Source organism: Podarcis filfolensis, assembly GCF_964270895.1.
Source record: "Podarcis filfolensis genome assembly, chromosome: 7".
NCBI classification, from domain to species: domain Eukaryota; kingdom Metazoa; phylum Chordata; class Lepidosauria; order Squamata; family Lacertidae; genus Podarcis; species Podarcis filfolensis.
In genome coordinates this window covers 55,806,178-55,825,923 of record NC_139603.1, presented here as the reverse complement: position 1 = coordinate 55,825,923, position 19,746 = coordinate 55,806,178, and the positions used below count along the sequence as shown (strand labels likewise).

General features: G+C 37.5%; 1 protein-coding gene across 12 annotated transcripts in view; it reads left to right on the top strand.

The window, feature by feature from the left end:
- The window catches only part of ASPH (aspartate beta-hydroxylase), an 88,252-nt gene that overhangs the window by 25,513 nt on the left and 42,993 nt on the right, over positions 1–19,746 (top strand). For 8 of the 12 annotated variants that reach the window (XM_083623264.1, XM_083623256.1, XM_083623265.1 and 5 more), the window contains 9 exons: positions 8,288–8,377; positions 10,685–10,765; positions 11,769–11,915; positions 12,810–12,860; positions 14,651–14,707; positions 16,357–16,401; positions 17,332–17,379; positions 18,137–18,175; positions 19,345–19,386. In XM_083623264.1, the coding sequence (XP_083479390.1) occupies positions 8,288–8,377; positions 10,685–10,765; positions 11,769–11,915; positions 12,810–12,860; positions 14,651–14,707; positions 16,357–16,401; positions 17,332–17,379; positions 18,137–18,175; positions 19,345–19,386 (600 nt within the window). Of the gene's footprint in view, positions 1–3,307; positions 3,972–8,287; positions 8,378–10,684; positions 10,766–11,768; positions 11,916–12,809; positions 12,861–14,650; positions 14,708–16,356; positions 16,402–17,331; positions 17,380–18,136; positions 18,176–19,344; positions 19,387–19,746 lie in introns of those variants that run through there. The other 4 variants (XM_083623258.1, XM_083623270.1, XM_083623259.1 and 1 more) reach the window with 1 other exon arrangement.

The window sequence follows — 19,746 nt, the reverse complement described above, 5'->3', positions numbered from 1 at the left end:
CAGCATCCTACATAATTAGATCTACAGTACTTTAAAAACTTAATTTCTAATCCAGCTACAGGCTATGTGTGTGTGGATCTGCATATTTCTCTTGCTGGATGAACAATCCTGTGTGCAAATTGATGCAGTGCATGCAATTCTGTAGGATTTGGGACAGGGCATGTGTAACCTGGGGCAAATATAAAGATTGGATTCCTACTAGTCAACTGTCTGGGAAGGAAAAATAGGATGCTACATTCAGTCTTTCTTGTCAAATATCTAACTAGCAGAATTCTAGCTGAATTTTCCCAGTGATGCATGAGAATTTCTGATCACTGAGTGCACGCCTTTGGATCAAGGCCTTTGGGCAAAGAATTCAATCATCTGGATAGATAAGGCTTCTACAATGTGCATGGCATATGAAATACTATATAGTTTTCATATTGTTACCCCAAGCATTCTGCTCAAAATATGCTGGGCCTTTCTTAATTAGAGTTCATGTCTTCCTGTTGAAGGAGAAATGCTCCCTTTTTATGTTTCATTGTAATATCATAGTCTTTTTATTCTCAGGGCTTTATTTATTTATTTCTAAAATTTATACACTGTAAAATATCTTAAAGCAGTGTACAAAAAGAATAAAACAATAAAATTATTGGTTAAACCAGTTATTAACAACTATTAAGAAGAACTTTTTTTAAAAGCAAAATCAGCAATAAACTAAAAACATCCACCACAGTCCTCTCCATCACCTTCCTTCAAAAAGGAGGTATTTGCAACTGGTCAGTAATTGTTCCAGTCTAAGGGGCCCAGAGCCAGTTTCTTTAGGAGCGGTTGTATCACTGCCTCTTTCAAGGCAGGAGAAACCATTTCCTCGTGCAATGAAGCATTAACCATGCTCTGAAACCAACATGTTGGTAATGCTAATCTTAAAAGATTTTTATTCCAAATGCATTGCTCCTATTTCCATTCACGGTAGAGGGATGGTAGATCACTCGATATTTTATTGTAATCATCCTTTGCAAATGTTTTTTAAAAAACAGGTGTAGAAGAAAAGGCCTTGTTGGGAAGAGTGGACTAAATAATGTTTAGCAAATGTTTGTTCTCAATCTCACAATTGCTGGAGAATGTGAGCTGGAGAACATATTGGAAGGAAAGGCCAGCTAGAAGGATGCTTTTACCACACCTGAACCTCCTGAATCCTCCCTTTCCCCGAACTTACTTCTGACATTAGAGTTTGGCTGCAAGAGGAGAGGTAATTACCTAATGGGGAAATTTTTGGCAGGTTCTTAATTCTTGCCCCAGTCTGCAGATCCTCCCTCCCCCATGTTTCCTCATAATTTCCTGAATATTGTGTGCATGTGTGTTGGTGGTTTTCTTTTCCATATTAGCTAGTACTTGGTTGGATTTGAGTTTTACCTGAAGTGGCATTTTTGTCATGTAATTAAAACACTAATTATGTTATCAGCATATTTTTTTAATTAAAGGCAGCTACAATACTTCAGATCTATTTCAGTATTACTCTATTGAAATAATATTGTCATTTTTAATTGCAAACTGAATGCAGATTTGTGTGCCTCAATCATTTTCATAAGTCTCTGTGTATATAACTTTCTAAACTATTTTAAAACCATTTTATAACGATATAGTATTAAGACCTCTAATAAAAAATTGTCTACATGATGGTCATCATTAAAATCTGGTGTTCTCAGTAGGATCTTATTTTTATCTTGTGTTTACAGCACAATGGAAATACTCCATGCAGTGTCTTCTTTACAAATCATGACCTCTGGAGTCAGTTTAACATTTCTAAAATTAGCCTATAAAATGGGTGGGGGGGGGGGCTGTCACCCTATGAATGTTGATGGATTTCGGTTCCAATCAGCTCCAAGTAGCATGGCCCAAGGGTCAGAAATGATGGGAGTTGTGGGCATGCACAAATTCCTCATTCCTGTTTTATGGGGTCACAGCCATTTAAACTTCAAATGAGTTGCAGTTCTTGCCTAGGGGTGCCTAACTTTGTTTTTCACTTATCTTTTTCAAATATATGTAGCATCGTGCTTAGTTTTAGCCAGTGCTTTTTTTTCTGGGGGGACGCAGGGGTACGCATACCCCTAAACATTTGTGAATCTAACTTTAGCCTCATTGAGCTGCAGTAATACAATATCAGTAGGAAGATGCGAGTACCCTTAAACATTTTTCTTAGAGAGAAAAAAGCACTGCTTTTAGCATTTGTGAATTGAGATAGTCGTGTTTTCTGTTAGTTCACTGACCCAGCCCCATGAGTACAGGATAGCAGATAGCACTGCCCTTTGCATAAGGGCAGAGGTCAAGGAGATCTTAAGAGAAAAGACAAAGCAGATATAAAAAGTACAGTAGCAGAATGATTGAAGTAGGGGTGAGGAATCTGTGGCCCTCCATAAATTGTTGAATTACAGCTTCCATCATTCCAGCCACAGCTTCCCCATCCCTGACTTTAAAGTATGCAAATTTAATTCAGCGTATGTTTGAACTGCTTCCTCTCTTTTACGATATCCCCAGCCCCTCAAAATCCATGGATTGTATAAAAGCTGAGTGAACACAGTTCTGCTTGCACAGTGGGACTTTTACTTGCCTCTCCTTTCCTTGTGCCACCCCCAAAATGTGCTTTGGAGGGTCCCCCAATCCTCTCAAACAGATTTTGAGGGAGCGACAGGAGAGGAAGGGGAAATTCCACTGTGCAAGCCAAAGTCTGTAGCATGAGCAAGATGTCAGTGCTGGATATGCAAATTTTAGATACATTATAAGGAGGTTATGCCAGTTATAGACCTCTTCTAAAATAGGCAAATACATTTTAGAGTCATTGATTTCCATTTAACAGTGTGTCTCTTTTTTAATTTTATTTAGTAGCTCATCGGGTAGCATGATGTTGTTTAAAAAGTTGGCAGCTGAATAATCTTTCAAGCAATTGAAAATTCTTTTAACATATTTAATTAAGAAATATTTACATCAGTTTCTCTAAGGCCACTTACAACACATAAAACCTTTAAAATAGGAGAACTAGTTTAAATACTGTTAAAAGTTTGGGGAAATAGAACAGTTTTCATCTGATGCTGAAGAATAAGTTTTGGGAAGCCCTATAAAATAGAAAGTTATTTCCCTTGGCACATTCCAAGTAGCGATTGCTACCTGCAATTCTTTTGACAGTACTAATACTGTGTGATCAAGTTCTTTTGAATTGCAACTATGAATTTGTGATGTGAAGTTGGAGTGTGAGTTTGGTTTACTAATATCCAGTGTCTTAATGTGTGTTCTTTAATGAACATTTCCCCTTTTTTAAATGGGAAAATAGAAAAAATAAAAGAGATCAAAGAACCAGCCAAGAAATTGAAAGAGAAGCAAGAAGGAAAGAAGGAAACCAAAGATGAAGAGAGGAAAAAAACAAAGAAGAAAGTTGATGATTTGGAGAGAAAGGATAAGAAAGTTGCTGATGATAAATCAAAAAAAGAATCTGAAAAGGTTAAGCGAGACAGGAGAGGTGAAAAGGAGAAATCAGGGTTAGACAAGAATCTTAAAAATAAAGAGATAAAAGAATCAGCTAGTGGCAAAGAGAAAGAAATTAAAAAAACAGCTAAAGCCCTTTCTAAAGCATCCGATAGCTCAGCAAAGGATGAAGAGAAGAGGAAAAAAGTAAAATGATACTATTTTCATATCTGAATGTTGCTTCAGTTAGAACTGATAGCACGAGAATGTAATATAGCACCACTAAGGCAATTTGTCTTTAGCTTGTTAGAGTAAACAAGATGACAGAATCATTTGCACAAACAGCCTTAGAATATGTATGAAATTGTAAGCATGAAATAAGATAGACTGCTATGAAATTCCAATTTGTACATAGTATGTCTGATAATGTCTTGTACATTCTTATTGTACTGAGATCATTTATATAATGGAATGTTTTTGGTACTCAGTATGTCACACATAAGGCTAATACAAAAATAAAACACTGAAATATTTGCAAGTGTTGTTTTACACTGGGAAGTAGAAGTATTAGGGGAAAATAAGGTAGACTAGTTTTCAATTTTTATTTTTGTGTTCAATGGACATGATCCAATTTATACACTTGGGACGATGGAATATCTTATCAATATGCATATCACTCTAGAAAGTGCAACAAAACACATCTTTTTCAACTATTCAGAAAATAAATACATGGAAGAATGAAAGCTCAAATGGCTCAATGAAAAAAGTGAAGAACAGAAATAAATAAGAACATTTACTTCAAATTATACCTTCACTGCTACCCCCTCTGCTTGTATTTTTCAGATTGCACTGGTTTTGTTTCCTGTTGGGTACAAAATAGGACATACTATTATATATGTTTTTAAATAAACATTGAATATAATCTTTTCCAAAATGATATTTGGAATAAGTCCATTTGCTGTTTTTATCTTGACATGGAGAATACTGTGTCAAAAAAGTATTTGGGGCGAGGGGAAAATCTAGGAAATCTAGTGCTGAACAGACATTGGGATATGTGTTATGATCAGTGCAAGGTTTGAAAATATATAGTTGTGTAGCTCTTTGTGTCTCTGGTCTTACCACAAGAAGTACTCATATATGGGTGGCAAAGTACAATTTTGACACGAAAATAAAAGCAACATATTTCACCCTTGTTTTGCAGTAATACAACACATTTAGAATTCTCATGAGATATAATGCTTTTCTTGATCATGTGAAAAAACCTATGCAATTTAAATTTTAGACATCAATGTGGGTTTTTCTGAGACCATCTCTTCCATGTTTTCTGAAAAGTATCCTTTCATTGTGAGCCAAGCCAGCCCTATTCCGTCGCTTCTCATGCCTTAGCTTATAATGCTCTGCATGAGTAATCAAATTTAGGTAGAGCCCTTGGGTTTTGCAAATTTCAGGTGCTGCTGTTTTCCCTTCCACCCCCAGCTTACATTTTGGGAAAGCTTTTAGGAAAGAGAAGAGACTGGCAAATGAGCTGCTGATTGGGGAGCTTCTAGATGTTTCCAAGCTTTGAATGATGTTTATGACAAGCCCGACTTTTCAGTGGCGTAGCGTGGGGGTGCAGGGGGGGCCGGCCGCACCGGGCGCAACATCTGGGGGGGCGCACTCGCACTCACAGCTCTCTGCCCCTACTAAAATCCACGGGTTAGGGGGCGCAAATTACTTGCCTTGGCCCGGGTGCTGACAACCCACACTACGCCACTGTGACTTTTTAAAAAAGAAAATCCAGAAAAGTGTAGGTGGACTCAGTCCATTCACACTTTTCTGGATTTTGAAAGCAAATCCTAGGCGCTGAGGTTTTACCCACAGCGCCACCCGCGTCCCTATAGCACACATAGGTAGTACATAAACACATTGATTAGTGTTACAAACAATTTGTCCACAAAGACAGGTTCCTGCAAAGCAGCGTTATAGGGCCTGAGGACCAGGGTGGACATGGAACTTCTGGCCTATTTATATGTTTCTGAGAGCGAACATGTGACGTGAGACCTTCCTGCTTACCTCAACATCTGTACATTTGGTACTGCATCTGAATGGTGTGGATGTACAGAATTTATGGTTACAGACATTAAGGGCTGCCTCTCCCCCATATGAACTGACCCGGACCCTGTGATAATCATCTAAGGCCATTCTTCATGTGCCTTCTCCACAAAAGGTCAGGAGAGTGACAACATGAGAACAGGCCTTTTCCTTGCAGTCTTCCTGTTTGTGGTATGCTCTTCAAGGAAGGCTTATCTGGCGCCTTCATTACATATCTTTAGGTGCCAGGTGAAAACATTTCTCTACAACCAGGCCTCTGGCTGATCAGCATTCCATGGCCTTTTAAATGTGTTTGTGGGAGGGGTTCTGTTTTGTTATTTGGTTTTTGTTTTGTTTTACTTTGTGCGTGTTGTGAACTACCCTGTGATCTTTGGATAAAAGGTATACCAATTTAATAAATAATAATAATAATTTGATCTTTACCTCTAACCAATGAAGATTCAGCAACATGAAGACTGAGTGTGTACCATTTAGATGTTACATCTAATTCATTGTAACTTTTAGTGTAGTTCATATTTTACTTTATTTTGGATTGAAAACGTACAGGTTGAATATTTTGAGGAACTATTTTGCAATTCTGCATACAGAAAATAATCAAAACCATGCACATTCTTGTATGAAATGTGTTTACAGTAATATTCCATTTCCAATAAAGTTTAATGCCACCAGTTTGTTCTGAAAGAAGAATGAAGAAACTGACAGTGCAATTCTATATACATTTACTCAGAAGTAAAGCTCTCTATGTTCAATGGGAATTCCTCTAACATGGGTGTAAGTAGGATTGCAGCCTTAGTGTCCATTTAGTAAAATCACAGAGTGCCCTGTTCTCTATGACACAATCCACCAGAAAATTATGGATGTTCTTTTATGCCACTCCTGTTTACAGCAGTAAGGGTTGCACCAAAGTTTTGGTGGACTATACTAGCAGTTTGTAAACCTATAAATGCTATAGAAGATATGTTAAAAACACTGCTCAGAAATGTTTCCCCTCACTTTAAAATTGCAATGGATAAAAATGAGTCCAACAAATTCCATTTTCTTGAAGAGGACAATGATCACTGTAGATGTGCAGACCTTTCTTACTGAGCCCACTCATGATTTTCTGTGCTTTGTTCTGCAATATTGATGGAATATTGCCAATGTGGTCAAGTTCATGTCGAATCTGAATTTTGGGGAATTGTCTTGATCAAAGATGCTAAATGATAATATTATGGCATGGTATTTGGATTTGACAGGTCAAGTGGCTGGATCTGTAACCTGTCTCCCATTTGAAAAATGTTTACATCCATTATTTAGATCAGGGAAAGGAGACTGTGGTTCCCCCACAATTATTAACCATATTGATTAGAATTTGTAGGAACTGAAATGCAACATTTGGAGAGCCACAGGTTCTCTATCCCTGGTTTGGTCACTTGATGGAAATGTCACTCATTTATACTACTACTAGCTAGAAAAACATGTTTGTTTTTAGTGGTGCAAAATCTATTAATTGTATGTCAGGAGCACTTTACATGTGGAAGCATTCAAAATATATTCTCTCCTTTTTTCTGCCTGTAATCTGAAGTAGTACAATCCAGAATTCTATTCATATGCTGCCTTATTCTGTATAATGTATAGATTAGCTCTTCCTATCTTTCACTCTCAAAAGTGTGCCACAAAGAAGGTCCTCAGAAACAGTTTAGGGGAAAGAGAGGTTGAGACATTGTTTTCACTCTTCCCCCTGCACCCCTCAGTCTAGAATCTTAACCGTGGAAAAATACCTTCCTCCTTCTCTACCCATGAGCTGGCTTTGAGTGGAAGGCAGTATTTTCATTAGACATACATTGCTTCACTTCATTCACCCCAAGCAGTTCTTCTTGTTTCATCAATGGTAATGATTTCTATATTGGATAGGGGAGGTGTTGGTGTGTGGGGGTGAGAGGTTAAATAAGGAATGAAGCAAGGGTGACGGGTTAGGAAAGGAGCTTCAACCTTCATTTGGAAACAGCTACTATCCCAAATCCACCTTTGGCTTCTGCTTAACAACTAAATACCGTATATATTTTAGAAGAAGTGGCCCTGATATTTGTAGTACTATCTTTTGATGCTCTAAGTAATTAAAATTTAAGAGTGCAATCCAGAGATACATATAAGTTCACAGCAGCATTTGGAGAGATTTCCTTGAAGCAGCCCATAACCCCATATTTACAGAGCAACTTTGGGTTTTGGCAAAAGGAAACTGATTTAAAGGCAGCTGGAAATGAAATCAGTTCATACAGAGAGAAGTTTTCCTTTAAGAAGATGCTGCAACAGGCTCCAAAAACTTGTTTTTTAAAAATGAAAAAAATGTTGGACTTTGAAATACAATGTGGTACTTTGGTAGCTTGTGTGTAGTGTGTACTCTCCTTTTTGGTAGTCTTTAGATTTGTGGGCTTGGATCCAGACTTTGCTCCCCGTGGTGGGAGACTCCTTTGAGCAGAGTTCTGATCAGGGGACTCCTTCACAGGCAGAAGGGGGAAGGTGGCAATTCCTCCTTCCTTCCCTTAAAGCCCTCTGAAAAAATATTAATGTGTGGGGTTGCAGGGAAAGCAGGGATGAGTGGATGTTGCCTCTTCCCTTTTCCCTCAGCATGTTCCCTCCACTGGATCAAAAGCCTAAATGGCTTTCTAAGTCTTTCTAAGTTTGGATTCAACCCCTTGTCATTATCTCAGTGATACCTAAGAAAGCCAAAATGTTGAATCAGAAAGGCTAAAGTTAACTTTATAACTAAACAATGCAGGACTTAAAGAAAGATCTGTCCCAGAACAGCAAAAGCCAAGAGATGCTGAAGAGGTTACCCAACCTACAGAGGAGCCACATGGGAGAGCAGGTAGGTTCTCTTGCAAACTAAGTCATAGAAAAATAAACTCCAGTCTTGCCTATCTTTTTGTATGGTAAAAGCTTTACAGCATCTGCTCTACAGCAAGTTGTCCTCAATGAGAGGTTTGCAGATCTTGTCGTATTGCAAACCCTCTTCCATACTGTTAACACTATGGGAGTGCTTTCAGAATGGTTCCATTGAGGTAGCGATATGCATAATGTCACATTGAATTTCTTTCTATTTAGATCTTTCATGAAAGATTAGTCAGCAGGACAAACCTAGTTTCTGGTTCATGAATTGTTGTGTGTACTTCACCAGCACATTTACACAAAATCATTCTGAACTCATCTCTTAGGGAAGTAAACATATGAAAATATGCCCCAAATCAGAAAAGATAAAAACAGAGGATGGCATCCAATGTTGTGTGAGTGGACTTCTCCTTCCTTTCTTCTTCCTGAAGCACCATTCCCACACCCCAACTACTCTGCAGCCCTCCAGAACAGATCTGGGGGGTATAGGAGGAAGGGTGTATCTGTTCCACCAGCAGTTTAGGTTTCCCCTGGCAGATGAACACTGTTGGACTGCACCCCAAAATGAAATAGCTATTGAAATAATCTTTGGATGTATATTCATTTAATAGACTAGATTCTCCATATAACCTTTAAAACTTTTCAAATAAAATATTAATTAGCTTGAAATATTAAAAGTAGTTTCTTTACTAGAGTTCTTTATAACAGGGATTGAACTGTATAAACACCCTAAACAGCTTTCTGTTACACTGTATACATATGCCAGTGCATTCATTTATTTTGTTTTTGTTCTTTGCCACTCTTAGCATGACAAAATGTTTTCTTCATTTCAGGCATTGAGTATTGTAAAAAAAAATGAGTATTTTCTATAATGGATTGGGTCCAGATTAAATATTTTAAAGACACTTAAAACAATATGCAAGTTTCCTAGTACTTGGAAATCTTCTTGCAATATGTACATCCCACTGATATTTGAGCAATTTCTATACTGCCCAGTGCCAAAAATGGCCACAGGGCAATGTGCAACAAAACAATACAATGCAGTATATAATAAGCAACATAAATGTCAAAAATCCGAGATCCATATTAACTTGGCTGTAGATTTGTACTTCTTTGTGTAGGTTTTACCAATATATTGCTCTTATGGTACAATAAGTAATTCGTTCTGCTTCATAAGCTCCCATTGTTGCTCTAATTCTAGGTTGTGGATCTTGGGGTTCTAGTAAAAAACAATGTAGATTCCAGAAGCCTGAAGTCTGCCTTTGTATGATAAAACCTTACAGGCTGTGCTGGCTCATATTCAAACATTTTCATTATCATGAGGGCTGCAAAAGTGCTTTATGTAAAAACGAAAGCTAAGATCCTCAGGAGTCTAGATAGTTCAGCATAGCAGATTCTACCACATACTCCCAGCTCATGGAAGATGCACTGTTAATCATGATGGATAGTTTCAAATTATTTAAACTTAGAGGTGACTAACCTGTGGCCTTCAGATGTTGGCTTCCAACCCCCATTCACTCATGGACAGTGATGTGGAATGCTTCGTCCATCTCTACTAGATTTATTTTATTTTACAAAATCTATACAGTGTTTGACTGTAAAACAGCAAGAACCCCCCTCAAAGTGCTGTACTATAGCCTTGTACTTAACTATAGTCTCATACTGTTAATTTATGGACTCACAGAATCATAGATTACCAATGGTTATCTAGTCCAATGCTCTGCAATGCAGGAATCACAGCTCAAAAAATCCCTGACAGATAGCCATCCAATCTCCATTTAAAAACCTTCAATGAAGGAGAGTCCACCAGCTTCTGTGGGTACATGTTTGTGAAATGTACAGGCACCACCCCACTTATGGATGTCCACATCATGTGTGACTGCGCAAATGCATTGTATCAGGAACCCAGAAGTAGGGGAAGAGACCTGAAGGACCTCAACAAAGCCCTGCTGCGCCTCCAGCTTGCGAGGAGACCCTCCCCGGAGCCCAAAGAGGATGTCCTCTTTGGGCTCTGGGAGGGTGTCCTGGTGAGTCAGAGGTGCAGTGGGGTGCTTCCCACTTAAGGGCATTTCATTTATGTATGCAGAGGGCCAGCACAGACTCCCCTGTGTAAGTGGGGAGTCACCTGTATATGAAAAAAACTTGAATAAAAATGCCATATATCACATGCCATATATCAAATCCATAGGTAAACATGCTCACTTTCCCTAAAAGTATTTGTTTTCTGGTTTTCGAGTTTAGTCTCTTCTTTCTGCTTACCTTTGATGTATTCTCTAAAATAATGTAGAACACAGAAGTGCCGAAGCAGAACCAGAAGAGGAAGATGAAATGGACACTTTGCTACGTCAAGTTCTTGAAACAGAGTTTGGTATGAATGAATACTTTGTCCATGAACCTCTAAAAACAAATTTTAGAACTAATCAATTATTTTGATCAGTTAAAAAAATGTATGTAGCTAGTTACTGATCTTTCAGAACATTTTTGCTGCTGGTTCGAAATAAATGTTTGCTTTCCAAAATGCAATAATGACTGTAGTGGATAATGACCTGCCCCTCACATGTTTGTCCAATGATACCAGTTTATAGAATTATCCCATATTAACAGTAAATGCTTGAGGCGCAATATCAGAGCTAAGCACTCTTAAGATCCACTGATTTCTGTGAAAGGAGTAATTTTAAACTAGTGGGTTGTATGTGGACATTTCCCTCCACAAACAGAAGGGTTCCTTCATTTGCGGATGGGACTCCAGTCCAGCAGAGGCTTTCATTCCACTTTACTTGATGCTCCTGCTGGCAAAAGGGGAAGAAGATTATTTTTGGCAGGACCTAGAAGACCAGGATTCAAATCCCCACTATGCTATGAAGCTCACTGGAGGACCTCGGACCAGTCACTGTCTCTCAGCCTAGCCTACTACACAGGGTTGTTGTGAGGATAACATGAAGAGGGGGAGAACTGTGTAGCTTTCTTGAGTTCCTTGAAGGAAATAAATGTAATAATAATAATAATAATAAATAAATATTTATTTATTTATTTATTTAAATAATTTATTTAGTTAATTTAATTTATTTATTTAAATAATAATAATAAATAAATGCAATAAAAATAATAAATAAATAAATAAATAAAGTAGTCCCCTGTGCAACTTCCCATACTGTTCTTCAGGGTCTCCTAATACCCTGGAACAGATTTTCAAGGTGCACAGAGAGCTGTCTGAGGAAGGGGGGGTCTCCAGTTAGCAAAATTCCATCTGGATCCAACCCAGTGGGCCTTAAATGTGTTTGGATTGTACCAATGATCTGTTTAGAAGGGCGGTGATTACAGAATGCAATTGAGACTTTTCAGTTGATATGCTGTTTTTCTAACATTTTAAGAAAAAATAAATGAAGCGGATGAAGAAACAGATTTTCAGGAGGAGAATAGTGAATCACCTGACGTTCCCACAGAACAGGATGTCTATGATGGAGACCTTGAAGATAAAGGGCCAGAAGTGTTAGAAACACCAGAATCTGACTATGAAGGTACCTGAAATATTAAGAGTATTCAGCATGTTGTTCTTTTCCTTTTCCTTTTTTGAAAGAGATTAAGAAGGTGGTGATATATTTTACTTAGACTTTTATGGAATAAATATATGTCTTTGAGTTCATTCAGTTCAGTCAAACATAGTATGTCATCAAGTCTGCTTTAAATGACTTGTATACTGTATTGTGACCCAGTTTGGACGTCATTGGAAGGAGAGTTTAGTGAATGGAAGAAGACTGCAGCATCATGTGTGCCCTTCCTTCTGCCTTCCCCCTCTCATGCATGAATTCCTCCCATGTTCTTGTATTTAAGCATACATCTAACCTGAAGCCTAAGATCCTGAAAATTGTGGTTTTATCAGGATGTTCAAAATATTTAGAAGTATGCCTAGATTCATTTTAACCTGAATTGATGATGCTCATACCAAGATGCAGGGAGGCATGAGGAAATTCATTTGCAATAAAAGAAGTATTGGAAGACAGCACAAATGGTTCTGTGGTCTACTCCAGTCCTTACATTCTAGTTCCAGGATTATGTCTACTCCAAGCATATGTGTCTAAAAACTGTTAGATTAATTGGGCACCTTTCTGAAAATTGACAGTATTTTAACTTAGAAGTAGGTGGTCTTCAACAAAGTATTTGCAATAGCATAATGGGATTTCCTTGCTCTATTCCCCCCTACCTCCCACAAGCCCTGCCCTGTCCCCAAATGTGCTCTGGAAGGTTGGGGGAAATCCCAAATGTGCTCTGGAAGGTTGGGGGAAATCCCCGAACAGCTTTAGGAGACATACAGGGGGAGAAGTGTCTGACGAAATATTTTTCCTAGTGCTACACTGAATACAACATTTTATGTACCTTCAAAAACCAAATATTTCCCTTATTTTTCATTTCAGAACCTGCAAGTGACTATCAACCAGGAGAGCCAGACACAGATGACAGTCATGGTATGTCTGCTTTTCATAATAGCTTTGAGATGCTGTAAAGTCATATATCAGGTGATGAACATGTGTCTGTGAACTGATCCTAAATATTTGCAAATTTAATGGGAGAGATAGTTGATGGAATTTTCTAAAGTGTTGGTTTTCAACCTTACCTAAGTGGATCACAACTTTACCTATCGTATCTGAAGAAGTGTGCATGCACACGAAAGCTTATACCCAGAACAAACTTAGTTGGTCTCTAAGGTGCTGCTGGACAATTTTCTTATTTTTTTATTTATTTCAACTACGTCAGACCAACATGGCTACCTACCTGGAACTTTACCTAAGACAGATTGCCATGATTCAATGCCATTTCACATTTTATGTTACAGTGGACGCTCAGGTTGTGAACATGATCTGTGCAGGAAGCACGTTCGCAACCCGCAGCGTCGCACATGCGTGGGTTGCGATTCGGTGCTTCTGCGCATGCGCAAAGCACGATTTAGCTCATATGCTCATGCGCAAGTGCCGAAACCTGGTAGTAACCCGTTCCAGTACTTCTGGGTTTGGCACGGTGCGCAACCCGAAGCATCTGTAACCTGAGGTATGACTGTATTTACATAATGCATCTTCTCAGCCAGGTGATGATAACTTATGTATTGAGAAATACTAGTCAGGGCAAAGATGCCATACATAGGCGACTCACTCAGCATTTGAGGGTAGCATGGTTCATGTACATTCACAGGCTATAATCCTAATAAGTCTTAACTAGAAAGACCAATGTAAAAGTGGCTGTGGCAAGCTGCCTTTTTTGGATTTGGCAAATCTGAAGATAAGATTCCATCAGGGTTGAGGTCCTTTTGGGAGGTGACAGATAAATTTCTGTTTTGGTGCTGACATCGGAGGCAGCAGTTATGTGAAGCTCTGTGCAGAGGAACATGATTAAGGTGCCTGTCTGTAGTTTGGGTAGAGAGAATCCAGTAAAAGTCAAACCCACAAGTGGGGATGAAATGCCCATACATAGAGAATAAAGATAAATAGAGCAAGGGGAGAGAGGAAAAGAAAGATAGAGAATCAGAGAGAAAATATATAAGTGGGACCCATGTTAGAGGGGTTTAATGAAATGCCAGATCAAAATATTTGAAGATATTCTGATCAAAATATATTATATTTCATAATACTTCTTGAAATCTATGTGCATTCATTAGTTCATCTAGGCTTAAATTCTGTACACAAACTACACTGGAGTTCAAGTCCTGTTGAATGCAAAGGGGCTTGCTTCTGAATTGACATGCACAGAATCCTGCTATTGACTAGTTATTAAATGCTTTGAGATAATATCTATTATTACTTTCTTTGACAATCTGTTCCTGGGGGGAAATTTTCTACTCCGAACTTTTTATGGCTAGTGTTGATAAAAGCTGGGCATTCCCAGTTATAGTTGTGTGACTTTCTTTCCCATCAATCTTGAGTTAAAGGTAAAGGGACCCCTGACTGTTAAGTCCAGTCATGGACGACTCTGGGGTTGTGGCGCTCATCTCGCTTTACTGGCCGAGGGAGCGGGCCTACAGCTTCCGGGTCATGTGGCCAGCATGACTAAGCCACTTCAGGCGAACCAGAGCAGTGCACGGAAACGCTGTTTACCTTCCCGCCGGAGCGGTACCTATTTATCTACTTGCACTTCATGCTTTTGAACTGCTAGGTTGGCAAGAGCAGGGACCAAGCAACTAGTTAGTCTAACTCATTTAAACCCTCCAGCCATGACAACAGCATTAATAGCTATTTGTGATTTAATGTGAACTTCTAATTTTCAGATACGTATGAATATCATGCACATACAGAAGAAGCTACATATGAACCAGAAGGCCAAGGTTTGTCTGGTTATTATTCACATAGAAGTAATAGGTTATACAGAATGTGTCTGTTTCTCTATGCTTAACCAACCTTGTGAGCAATGGAACTGCAAATGTGCACATAGTTTAGATCAAGGAAAGCTTGTCTTTTGTCTTGGTAGGCTGTTGATACTGCATTCCTGTTATCTTTAAAATAAATGCACAATGTGCATTTAAAATGTCCCATCTGTGAAACAAAAAGGCATCCCAGAAGAGGGTTAAAAATAATACTTATTGTAATATAGCAGTGAAAGCTCCTTGTGCTCCTATAAATTATTATTTTAATTTGTGTATATGTTTATTTATGAAATACATTGCAGTGCAGCAGTTACAGTTAATACCAAAAGATTAATAAAATACTACAATACATTTTTAATATTTTTATATACTCATATTCTCAAACAGTTAAATATTTCTATAAATGCTAAAGAAAAAGAAAAGTTAGAATCTTATGTTGCTTATTAACTATTTCACCTACACTTCATACTATTAACTTTTCCTCAGCAAATAATATGGATTCACTCAGTCTTATATTTTTACTTTGTTCCAATAAGAAATAAACAAATTCAGTTTCTTCCATAAAAACATTTTCTTGCTGACTCTTTCACTTCAAATCAGATTTGTGAACTTCCATTATGCATGCGATATCCCAGACTTTGACTACCCAAGAATCTTTTTTGGTGCTTTTCCAGTTCTGACATATTGTAATTCTGGCTGTTAGAAAATGAGTAGACATTTATGTATCGTCCTTTAGTATACTATGTTTAAGGTAGCCAAATAGTATTACTACTGTATCTTTGGTGAGATCACAGGCAAAAATGTTTTTTTATTTCCATCAATGACTAAGGACTTTGATTGAAAGACTGACTCAAACTATAAATAATATTCTTAAAATAATAACTGGAAGCCTAATTGCTGTAATAAGAAACAAGGGGAAGAATGATGATTAATTTTTGAAAGCGGTTCCTCTTGATAGCTTCTTTATCTGTTTTAAGAAAGGGTTTTAATTGAACCTAATGAAAAGAGGAAATGGCTTCTGACTGTCAGATGGTCAGGGCATGTGCTTTTTGTAAGTGATGTGTGATGCATGAAGCCTGTTCTTTATTACTCATTTCTATTTTGCTTTGGAACAATTTGTACATTAAAAATACTGATTTAGTATGCTAAGAAAATGATGGTGATGTATGGGAGCATAATACAAATTATACACTATGAAGCTAAAATGGTATATGCACCAATATATTATTATTATTATTATTATTATTATTATTATTATTATTATTATTAAGTAGTAGTAGTTGGTTTATATATCACAGTTGTATCTTATAATGCCTATATGCAGAGGGCCATATCCAACTAAGTAGTTCTAAGTAGAAACTTAGAATGGAACTGCTCCATTGAATTCTGCCGTATAAGGCTAACTTACGTAGACTCAAACACATAATCTGCAAAACATGAATTTAGAAGTGCAAGCCTCTTTGCATATATGATTAATATGTTAAATTGACTGTAGGAGACCTAGTGCAGTCCTGATTCCTTCCTCGTTCATCCAATCAGTCAACCAGCTGTATAGAAACATGTACTTTGATTTGCACAAATGAAAACATATTTTTGTCTGTCTTCCACAGATGACACAGATCTAAATCTAGAGGATGCTCTGGATCATAACACAGGTATTACACAGAAGTCTAAATACCTGCATTTTACAGTTGGATTCTACTTAATTTAAAAGTCAGGTTATGTTACCCAACAGAGCAGGGGTTGCCGACATTTTTGGGCCTGTGGCACATCTGGAAAGAATGCTGTAGGTACTGTCCCTTCTGGTTCCTTTTTCACCCCTCTTCCTGGGTCAGACCTGCCCCCAACAGACAAATTGAAAGAAAGCACATGCATACACACAGCCAAACATACTTTTCTTTTATGTATGAATAAAAAAATCAGATCCAGTAGAATTAAAACAGATCCTCTTGAATTTGTATGATTTTACCAAGGGTCCCTGAAAAACCACAATCAAATTAATGCTTACAGTAATACCACCAACAAATCACATAGCACATCTATGTATACAGAGGCAACTTGTATATGATGGGTACTTTTGAGGTAATCCCTATTATAAATTATGAGGATCCATAAGTATCAGTGCCTCAGATCCCTGGCAATGCTGGACAGCCCCAGATCCATGTCTTTTCCAGTTCAGTCAATAGAAAAGATGTGATCTCTGATTTGATGGTTGATAGGGGAAGGGAACCAGAAGTGGTGGTGGTGATTTTAATGGATTATTCTTCTCTTTCTTTTCTAACTAATGTGGCACTCTGCTCTCCTCTCTGGCTATTCAATTTTCTTCCTCCCAGATTGCTCCCCTTTCTCTACTCCTTCTATTAATACCTCCACCATTGCCTGTACACATGCACCTTGACCTACACAAGGCAGGTATCCAAGCCCTCTGGGACATTGTGAGCTACTCAGTTTGCCCTTGCCTTCTACGTTGCTTGCTATATTGGCTTCCCAGTTAAATGCCGATTAAAAGCAGTAAGATGTGAATTCTTAAGAATAATATGTGACAGTAGATTTATTGCATGCATTAACAGTCTATTTACTTGCAGAACATTATTCACATGACACAGAAAAGCAGGACTATGTGGATGAACATGGTATGTTGTGTGACTTTATAGTAACTGTGATTAAGAGCAGGACATTTGTTTTTATACTTCATTTGTAATATCGTTTGAAAGTCCTCACATTTATAACATGTTGCTGTAACAGTATGGCTGTACTGTGTGTATAAATATTGCAATTATGGGTTGGAGTTGATCTCATGTCTTTCTCAGCTGATTAATGCCTGCATTTCTGGATTGGGTTGTGGGGAAAGCTTTCTGCTTCCCTACCCACATGTGTGGTATCTATGTGTGACTCAGCCATATTTTACCGTGGCTGAACAGTTTTACATTTATATTATATCATTTTTATGATAATTTGCTATTTCTCACCTCTTGGATACTTTATGATTAAATTATATATGAATGGGTAAATGAGTAAGTAAGTAAGTAAGTAAGTAAGTAAGTAAGTAAATATAATGCACATAGAATGTCACCTCAAAGAAGCAGCAGACAGCTTGGCTTGTGTGAAAGGGCCATAGATGAATCAGTTTTTCTAGCTGTATTTTAAAGTTTTGAAAAACTGACAATGAAATGCAAATCATTCCTTGTGCCTATTCACACACACACACTGATTAAGACAAACTGCTTTGCAAATCACAGTCCTTTAAAAACTTATGTAGTCAAGTCTTTTTCTAGCATATATGCTAATTAATCTGACAAAGGAAATTGTGATTTTGTTACTTTTTTCTTTATTAACTCATAACCATTGTAGCATTCCAGTTTTTAATTTTTAATTATGTATTTTTTTTAGAATTAGAAAATGAAGAATTTATTGAAGCTCAGAATACAGGTAAATTGACTGTGGCTATGAAAAATAATGACTTGGCAGTAATGGTTTTCCTTACCTGTTTCTTTGCTGTTTTAGTGCACACACTGAGCAAGTTGTGTCCTGCATGAGTTACGTATAGGTGAACTAAAGATATATATCTAATGATTTATTCTGCACTTTTGAACATATAAATAGTAGCAAATTATGTGTTTGCTCTGTAACTGAACTGACAGCAAGGAAAGTTCTCTTCTCAAACAGGCATGGGGAAATGGATCTAAACAGTTCTCTACCTTAGTTGTTGCGGACAAAGTTGCTACAGTGACATTGGGTGACATTTTTTACCCACATGGTCTTGCAGAGCCCCTTGCAAAGCTGAGCCCAGGCTTTTACCTGCTGCATTCCTTATATATAATATCAAGTATAGGGTAGATGGGTATGGCTGGGCCAAATGGCAGCCTAATGCAGAGGCCTGGAGGGCACAATTAGGCCTGCAGGCTATATAGAATCATAGAATTGTAGGGTTCCCCAGGCCTGTCCTAGAAGCTGACAGAATCTGCAATTTCAGGAAAAACTGAATGCTGTCAGCACGAGTCTGGTTGGTGATAGACATTGATTCCTTTGATGCAACTCCTATAATTGATGCTCTCTAAGGGTCTAGCTACACATTATGTATAAACATGTAGAAAAGAACCCTAATGACAGGTTTTGTATCTTTTTTCTTTCTTTTGTTGTTGTTGACAAAATGCAGCCTTGGTTGGCTTCTCTACTCCATCAATCTATTCTGTCCCCAAACCCCTGAGTTCCAACCACATTTTTGTGAAAGTCTGGAGTCATTCTCTTTAATTTACATAGCATGGACCTGGATTCTTTTTTTTTTCTTAATCAGAGAGGCCTGCAGCAATATTTTGTTTGTTTCATAAAATTTATATACCATTTTATTGTAGAAAAAAACACACCTCAAAGTGGTTAAAAAAAAGATAAAACCATAAAATTATCACTGAAATTTTTACAACCATAATGTAAAACATACAGAAAGTTAAAACCACAATAAAATAGACTAAAACAAATAAAAACTCATGCTAACTTTCTAAACATCTGGCTAGGTTTATCTAAATGAAAATGTTTTCAGCAGGTGCCAAAAAAGAATACATTTTCTTGTGAACTATATTACAACATTGTTCTCTTTTCAGATGGAGAACTGTTATCCGAACATTATTATGAAAATATGCAAGGTAAGCATATATTCATTTTATCATCATTTATCTAGAAATGAATATATTCATTTATTAACTAGGGGTGGTGGTGGTGAGAAGAATTATGCTGCAAAACTAATGCTTATTGCTGGATTAAATAAACATGCCCATCTTAGCAGCAGCTGCAATATTGGCATCTCAAGTCCGCTTGAAATATGAAAACAATGTTGTAGAAAAAGCACAGCCTAATGGGAGATGTTTGAAAGAAAATGTGATGAAAATGATGTATAGGTAGTATATTACTCCTGTGAAATTAGCTAAAATGTATAAAATAAGTAATAAATGTTAGAAATGTAAAGAAAAAAAAGGAAATTTTTATCACATGTGGTGGGAATGTAG